General features: G+C 45.0%; 1 protein-coding gene and 1 pseudogene across 1 annotated transcript; one reads left to right on the top strand and one right to left on the bottom strand.

The window, feature by feature from the left end:
* Nucleotides 1-1,896: 1,896 nt before the first annotated feature.
* On the top strand, nucleotides 1,897-2,605 carry LOC8040885 (annotated as a pseudogene).
* A 1,069-nt stretch (nucleotides 2,606-3,674) lies between these two features.
* On the bottom strand, nucleotides 3,675-4,678 carry LOC8033088 (NPC intracellular cholesterol transporter 1). Its single transcript, XM_002402545.4, has one exon. It carries the CDS (start codon nucleotides 4,627-4,629, stop codon nucleotides 3,946-3,948), a length of 684 nt encoding a protein of 227 aa, XP_002402589.3. The 5' UTR covers nucleotides 4,630-4,678; the 3' UTR covers nucleotides 3,675-3,945.
* Between the last annotated feature and the right edge of the window lie 3,653 nt (nucleotides 4,679-8,331).

Genomic DNA, 8,331 nt, shown 5'->3' with positions numbered 1-8,331 from the left:
TCCGTAAACGACCGCAGCGCCGTCACGTACATCCGGCACCTTTCCGTGTCGGCGCCTGATCCCACTACTCTTTTCTAGTATGCGCCGCCTTTTCCACCGCTTGGTGGCGGGTATGTCGACGGGTCATTTCTTGTTTCCGTACTTTATAAATTGCATTTGTTTCTTTTCTGATCTAAAATACTGAACAAAAACTACTTTTATCAGTAATTGAAACAGTTCGCGCCACTTATATTTTGTATTTCGACTAAAAAAAAGCTTTTAGCGGCTCTGACCAGTAGTAAGCCCAGGACCAAAGACGTCAAATTTTGCGCGCTTTCGGTACCACGGGTCGCCCTCGTCGGTGGAAGAGGTTTCCGCGTCGTCCGGTTAAAATATGACGCACTGATATTTAGTTACTCTCTCCGTGCCCGCTGGCTTGCCTGAACCCCAAGAGACTTGGAAACCGCAAAAAAGGTAGACGCTTAAATATGATTGCAGGGCCCCTTTGTCTTAAAGGGCAACTCCGCTTCATGTGTGATAATTAGAAAACTATGCAGCCCTGTCAAATATTATGATCTAATTTCGTCTATATATTTAATAAACTGGCCAGCAAGCTTCTAAACGAGCCAAGTCGCCGAAATCTGCCAACTCTAGCGTGCGGCGCGAGGCGCAATCATCAGCGCAGTCAATGCGACGGAGTTGGAGCGGCAAACGATGAGCCACTACGTCAGAGGCATGTGTACGTCATTCTCACGTTGTGTTTGTTTTTACTTCTCAGAGCGAAATAGAACGATGACGTCATGAGTTTCTCCTCTCGGTGTTGGCTGAACGGCGTCCACGTGATCACCGTAACGCGGATGCGCTACTTTGCGCTGCCCTGAGCGCTCTGTTTCTCCGCTCCCCCTCTCCTCTTTCGTCTTCTCCCCTTCCCCCTCTCCCCCGGGCTACCACCGACCACGCGCGTGTCCTGTCCCTCGCCCCCCCGAACGTCACAAGACCACGTGGTTCGATGTGACGTGGCCATGACCCTGACGACATGAGACCAATGTTGCCTGACGCAACCAAAGTTTCGGTTCGGTATCAGCTGATGTTTAAATTAAGATTACGCAAGTAATATTCCACATTTCGCGAATCCGAAGACGTAGAGTTGTTTAGTAGTGCTTTGGGAAATGGAATCACATGTAAGCCTAAATTTTTCGGAATTGAGCGGAGTTGCCCTTTTTATGTGGTCGCGTTTCGCCCTTTTAATATTTTAGAGTAACATGTTTATTGAATTTGATTTTAAGGGGACGACTGGAATTTTTTTCAGTATTTTGATTCCTTTGAGTAACTACTCGTATGACTGACGAGTTATTATAGTGGCGCACTGGACTTTATTTTAGCAGAATTCACGTTTTCTTTACTCTTTTTTATTACTTCGACTTATCATTGATGCAATTCAGGTGATACAAGTGCAATTGCAGTTTGTTATCACTCTTTTGATTACTTCACGCTATTATTGCCACAGCTGACTTAAACTGAAACGAAGTATAGAAACGGCTTCTGACGAAAGACACCGGCATCTAGACTCCGTTCACCCCAAGCTGTCAACGTGGGGAGGCGACATGCTCGTTGTGCAATCAAGAAATGCGAAAATTGCTTCCTAGCGGCGGATGCGGGCAGCGTTTAAAGCGAAATATCGGTTCATATTTTTTTTATTTATTGTGACAAAATTTATTTTTGTGATTCACCGCCATAGGGTGACGGTGTGCTCTTGACGGTGTGCTCTTGAGTGGCTTCAAGAGCCACTCAAGAGCACACCGGCACACTAGAATCAGCTGACGACGTGCGTCACGCACGGCCGTTGCCGTTCACAGATCGCTGTATCGCAGTATAAAAAAGAAGATCCCCCGACGTTTGCAGCACCCGCACACACCGCTTAGACAGAAACATGAGGTCCCTGATCGTCTTAAGCCTTCTTGCCGTGTTGGCATCGTCCACGTACGCCTCTTAATGTGTCACGTACGGTGTGTGCGCGCTGGACGAAGACACGGACAAAGAACTGCCCTGCAGCGCCGAGACGGAGCCCGTGCCCATGGCGAAGAGCGATCAAACCAACGCCTGCCCCGCCCTGGCAACGTCCGACGGAAAGGAGGTGCCCGTCTGCTGCGACGCCAAGCAACTCAATACCTTCGTTGACAGCCTCAAGCAGATCAATAATCTCGGCGTGAGCAAGGAGAGCGCCTGCTTCCTCAACTTTCAGAACTTCATCTGCCAGTCGGTCTGCTCGCCGCAGCAGTCTGACTTCATCGCCGTGAACGCGTCCAAGTCCACCGAGAAAGGCAAGGCCCACGTCGTCGAGTCCGTGTACGCCATCAGCAAGACGTTTGCCGAGGACGTCTGCAATTCGTGCAAGGACACCAGCACCATCGTCCTCGGCCTAAAGCTCATGAAGTTCATGTGCGGAAAGTACGGCGCGTCGAATTGCTCGCCGGAGCGCTTCCTCGAGTTCATCGGCTCCACATCCGACGAGGGTGGCCAATCGCCCTTCAAAACACACTTCCTGATAAGCGAGGCTCCCGTCACGATCAATGGCAAACAGCTCACGCCGCTTAACAGGCCTCTTGCTTTGACGGTGTGCTCTTGAGTGACGGTGTGCTCTTGAGTGGCTTGAAGAGTGAGGCCACTCCTCCGTGGGAATTCGTGGCACGCCGGAAGTTGATCAGGCAGAGGCTGAACATTGTATTGACATGTTCTGCTTAGTCATTCGATTGAAGCCACTCCAGTTCCGTTCAGAAGGGGCGTCGTTCTCTAATAATCCACTGTCATCGTGGCTTATGCGCTATCAGTGAAATCATTATGTTGCAATCAAAAAATAACAATGGACGTTTGTCGATTGAAACAAAATTTACGCGTTGAAATTACCCTGATTTGCAAATGACTATACTCGATTTTGTGTGTTCTCGTTTCAACGGGATCGCGGACGGCCCTCTGATTCTAAAGAGCAGCAATTCGAGGGTGCGCTCACCATGAAGACGGCGAGTGTCCCGCCACGTGTAGCCAAGAGTAAAGATGATGTCATGGCGCAAAATACCGCCGGCAAAGTGCCACCAAGTTCCGCTTTAGGGTTCTGCAGGCTAAAAATGGCTATAAAGTCACTTGATCCAGTGACTTTAGATGGCTAAGGTCACGCGCTCCGCTATTCGTATTTAGCAAGAAAACGTAACTTCCTCCCGCCAAGAAAAAAAAAACGCGCACGCGTAAAAACGGGCGGTAAGCGCGTCGGTATGGCCAGCAATTTAGGCGAGCTTCTATGTACCAAGTACTGTGAACGGCTTAAAATTTCGCGAATGCCTGATCTTCGCCAATTTCCCGAAAAGTATTACGAATGAATCAGAAAAAATACATCATTATATTTTTTATATAATGCACGACATACCACTTAAACTCACGAAATTTTATATCCGCGAAATGTTCTGGAAACTGACAGTTTGCACTATTCGCCAAATATAAAGGCCGCGGAAATGACGCCGCTTACCGTCTTATTTACAACACTCTGAAGAAACAAAAATTCCCAGTTTGGTGTTCTGGTCAGATACGCACTCGACTGAACCTTTCATTCGGCTTCCTCGCTCATTGTGAACTGAACAAAATATCTTAAAATGCGGAAGGAACATCACTGGCTGACACGGGGGAATCAAAAGGTAAATAGTAAGGCGGAGGTTCAAATACATTTTATTTTGCTTCATTTATCGGACGCGTATACCTATAGCGCATTCGGGAACCAAATAGAACGTACACTGTGCACCTGTGGGTACAGATCTTCCCAATTATTTCGAACCGCCGATGACTAAAATAAATTAACACTCTATGTCTGGATCACAAGCGTAATAAATTCGGGTAAGGAGTATAGGTTCCGTACCTAACTCAGGATCCAGGAACAAAACAAAAACATTCCTACAATCAGAGTAATTGTGCCGAACTAACTCATTTATGCAGAGGCCTGTTAAGCGGCGTGAGCTGTTTGCCATTGACCGTCACAGGAGCCTCGCTTATCAGGAAGTGTGTCTTGAAGGGCGATTGGCCACCCTCGTCGGATGTGGAGCCGATGAACTCGAGGAAGCGCTCCGGCGAGCAATTCGACGCGCCGTACTTTCCGCACATGAACTTCATGAGCTTTAGGCCGAGGACGATGGTGCTGGTGTCCTTGCACGAATTGTAGACGCCCTCGGCAAACGTCTTGCTGATGGCGTACACGGACTCGACGACGTGGGCCTTGCCTTTCTCGGTGGACTTGGACGCGTTCACGGCGATGAAGTCGGACTGCTGCGGCGAGCAGACCGACTGGCAGATGAAGTTCTGAAAGTTGAGGAAGCAGGCGCTCTCCTTGCTCACGCCGAGAATACTGATCTGCTTGAGGCTGTCAACGAAGGTATTGAGTTGCTTGGCGTCGCAGCAGACGGGCACCTCCTTTCCGTCGGAGGTTGCCAGGGCGGGGCAGGCGTTGGTTAGATCGCTCTTCGCCATGGGCACGGGCTCTGTCTCGGCGCTGCAGGGCAGTTCTTTGTCCGTGTCTTCGTCCAGCGCGCACACACCGTACGTGACACATTTAGAGGCGTACGTGGACGATGCCAACGCGGCAAGAAGGCTTAAGACGATCAGGGACCTCATGTTTCTGTCTAAGCGGTGTGTGTGGGTGCTGCAAACGTCGGGGAATCCTCTTTTTTATACTGCGATACAGCGATCTGTGAACGGCAACGGCCGTGCGTGACGCACGTCGTCAGCTGATTCTAGTGTGCCGATAACGTGATATATATATATCGAATTCCAGGCGCAAATAGAAAAGAATTTGGGAGGTGATCCAACGTAGCCGTGTAGATCGCATGCGATAATATACGACGTGAAATTTATTTATTCATTTTATTTTATTTATTCATGTATCCTTAAAGGCCCTCGTGAGAGCATTTTATAAAGGGGGGGGGGGGGGGGGGGGCTGCATGGATAAGTTTCATACAATAATTACAGAAACAAGGTAAAATAAATATACAGACATTAACACGAGTTCACATAAAAGCACAAAAAAAAAACATTAGGCACAATAAACACATTTCAAGATGAAACCTTGCTGTTTAATCAAATAATTTCGATAATTCCGTTTTGAATGCTTCCGAGTTTTCAATTGTTACGATGGCATCAGGCAGGTTGTTCCAGTCGACAATTGTCTGGGGAAAGAAAGAGTGGTTGAATGCCTTCGTGCTATCAGATAAGCGGGCGGTTGTTCGGGAATTCCCTTGTCGGGTCGATGATCGGAGGGCAGAACGCAGTAGGGCGTCGCGAAGCGTAGGATGATAATAGGAAATTTTGTGAAGTGCTGAAAGGGTTGCAGTTTTACGGCGGACTTGTAATGGGGGTGAGAGGTTCAGTTAATTTTTTAGAGCAGATACGCTGGTGGTGCGGTCATAGTCGGACAAGATAAATCTTGCTGCCCGGTTCCGAACTGATTCCAGATTGTTAATAAGCTAGCTCTGATGAGGGTTCCAAACCGATTCCAGGTGGAATTCCAGGTGCAAATAGAAAATAATATAGAAAAAGATGCAATGTACATTCTCAGAAAAAAAAAATTTAATCTTACACCCTTTGTCCAGTATAAGACACCCCAAAACTTCAGTTCGCGTACCCAGTTTCACGAGAAACTTGATAGCCATGAGGTACAACTTATTAAAATAGGTAATGTACGCGTTACTAACTACGAAAAAAAAAATTCGGTGTTTTTTTTTCTTCTTGGCTTTTTTCTGCAAAACCTCGCTATTTTCTTTCAGTGGTTTTTGATGCGTGCTTCAGCTGTTGAATAAGTTATATCGCACCGTTATCAACCCCATGGTAAAATTTGGGGACGTCTGTCTGACTTGCGTTGTGTGTCGAACTGAAATTTCGGGGTGCTTTATATGGGACGAAAGGGTGTAAGACGACACCCTTTATTTTAAGAAGGATAGCCGATTAGATAATATACGATAATTTACTACTTTTTGCCTTTAGCTCGATTAATCTTTCTAGATAGATGGCGTTACTAAAGCCCTACTTCTTGTACATGCGTCAGACACTTACACCACCCGACAATATGAGCTGAAACACCTGATTTAGACGTTTCCTGTCCCTATCCTTCACACAAATTCAATATGTTTTTCAAATTGTTAGAAAAGTTCGAAGATTGAAATCCAAGCTTCGCGGTCCAAGTCAAGTGTGATCCAACGATTCTTTAAGCTTACTGGACGTGGCACTTGTAATTACTTCGACATAGTGATAGTACAATTCGCGTGATAAAAGTTCAAGATATATTTTTGATTACTCGCTCGATTACTTCGAGGAATTAATAAAAAAAGAACATTGTAGAAGCTTATGTGTCCTTGTGATTACTTTTTTGGTTATATAGGTATTATTGACGAATAACTCCAGGAAAGCAAAATTTTCAATACTCGGTTGATTACTTTGAAGCATTTATGACAAATGCGACTACACAAAAATTCATTTAAGATTTTTTTATTACTCTTTTGGTTACTCCGTGTTACTATTCACCCGAAGGTCTGGTTCTCTTCGACGACCAGTCTCCCGATTGCCTAAACAGCTATTTCCGTTCCGTGTTCACCAGCGAACATCTTAACAACATTACGGACCTTCCTGCCCTTCCTCATCCTTGTATAAAACCACTACCACCGACTATTCTGTGGTTATCAACGCTATTGAAAATCACAAACTTTCCTCGAGTTCTGGCGATGACCTCATCAACTCAAAAATATTAACAAATACGAAGCATGCACCACTTCTGTTTTTAACCGACATTTTTCGTGGATCCCTTAAGTCAGGTAACGTCCCGCGTGAATAGAAAATTGGCCGTGTCATCCCCATCCATAAGTCCGGAAACCGAAATTCGGCTTTAAACTATCGCCCTCTATCACTAACCAGCATTCCTTCAAAATTCTTAAAACGTATCATATTTTCTAATGTTATAAAAATGTATCGAATCTAATGACCTTCTTACCAGAAACCAACACGGATTCAGTAAAGAATTATCAGGCGAAATCCAACTCCTCGGATTTGTACATAAGTAATTCTAATTTGTGCAAAACATTCATTCTAATTCGAAACATAAAAAACAAACTGACGCTATCTTTCTTGGTCACTCAGCGAACGAACTATGGTCTCCAAAAGCTTAATTTCGCCCTACCACACTTGCGAAGTAATTTTTATATTTATGATGTAGATTTTGACTCTATAACTTCTAAAGGATTGTGTTTGTATTTTTGCTCCTGATCTGTACATGATTTCTATTTTCTATTTTATTTTGTTTCATTAACAGGCCAAAGCGCATAGTTTTGTAAATTTTTATTGTAGCTTTTTTGTGTTTGTCTATTTGCTTCACAAACAGGCAAGTGTGTAGTTATGTATTTTTCAATTGTTGCTCTTTGTGTATATATATATATATATATATATATATATATATATTTTTTTTTTTTTTTTTTTTTTGTTGCTGCTGATTCTTGTAGGGGCCCGAGGACCAGTCAAACTGCATATTGCAGCTTTTTTCCACGGGTCCCACCATCATTATCGATGGAAATAAAGATGTTTTTTTTTTTTTTTTTGAATGCCCTTCCACAGAGCACTTTATAACCACCTCAAGATGAAACTTCACCAGTTAAAAATTGACCCCTTCATCATTACTTGGATTTCTAATTCTTTCTGATCGCTGTCAATATACCATTGTCAATAACTGAGTATCATCCAAAACGAGCGTAATATCTGGCGTTCCTCAAGGAAGCGTGCTCGGACCACTTCTTTTTTTTTTTTTATCTACATCAGTGACCTCCCTTTTTGTGTTTCTTTCACAATCCGCCTTTTCGCAGAAGACTGCGTAATCTACCGTGGTATTTCGTACACTAACGACCACTCGTCCCTTCAAACTGACCTCTTATCCATGGCACAATGGTGTTATAATTGGCAGATGTCACTGAACCTAGATAAATGCAAAGTACTCACCTTTTCTCGCATTTTATCACAGTCCTCTTATAACTACAGCACTAACCAGGCACGTAGCCAGGGTGAAAGAAAGGGTGGGGGGCATGGGGCCCGGACGTCCCCCCCCCCCCCCCCCCAAATCTTCCATTTTGCGGAGGCCTCCTCTCCCCCCTCCCCCTAATACAGCATTTTGTCATGGGCGCCCCCCTTCCAAAAGAAAATCCTGGCTGCGTGCCTGGCATTAACGATATTATACTCGGTTCATCCTCATCTTATAAATACCTACCGATCTAACATGGATATCCTACGTCAAGCACATTGTTGCTAAGGCGAACAGCACACTCGGTTTTCTGCGACGGAAAT

This window comes from Ixodes scapularis, unplaced genomic scaffold (assembly GCF_016920785.2).
Source record: "Ixodes scapularis isolate PalLabHiFi unplaced genomic scaffold, ASM1692078v2 PGA_scaffold8__174_contigs__length_109621045, whole genome shotgun sequence".
In the NCBI taxonomy this organism is placed as follows: domain Eukaryota; kingdom Metazoa; phylum Arthropoda; class Arachnida; order Ixodida; family Ixodidae; genus Ixodes; species Ixodes scapularis.
This window is presented reverse-complemented; position numbering and strand designations above follow the sequence as displayed.

What these genes read in the sequence shown, in the direction of transcription:
- LOC8033088 (XM_002402545.4), bottom strand. Translation starts at nt 4,629, where the DNA reads ATGAGGTCCCTGATCGTCTTAAGCCTTCTTGCCGCGTTGGCATCGTCC.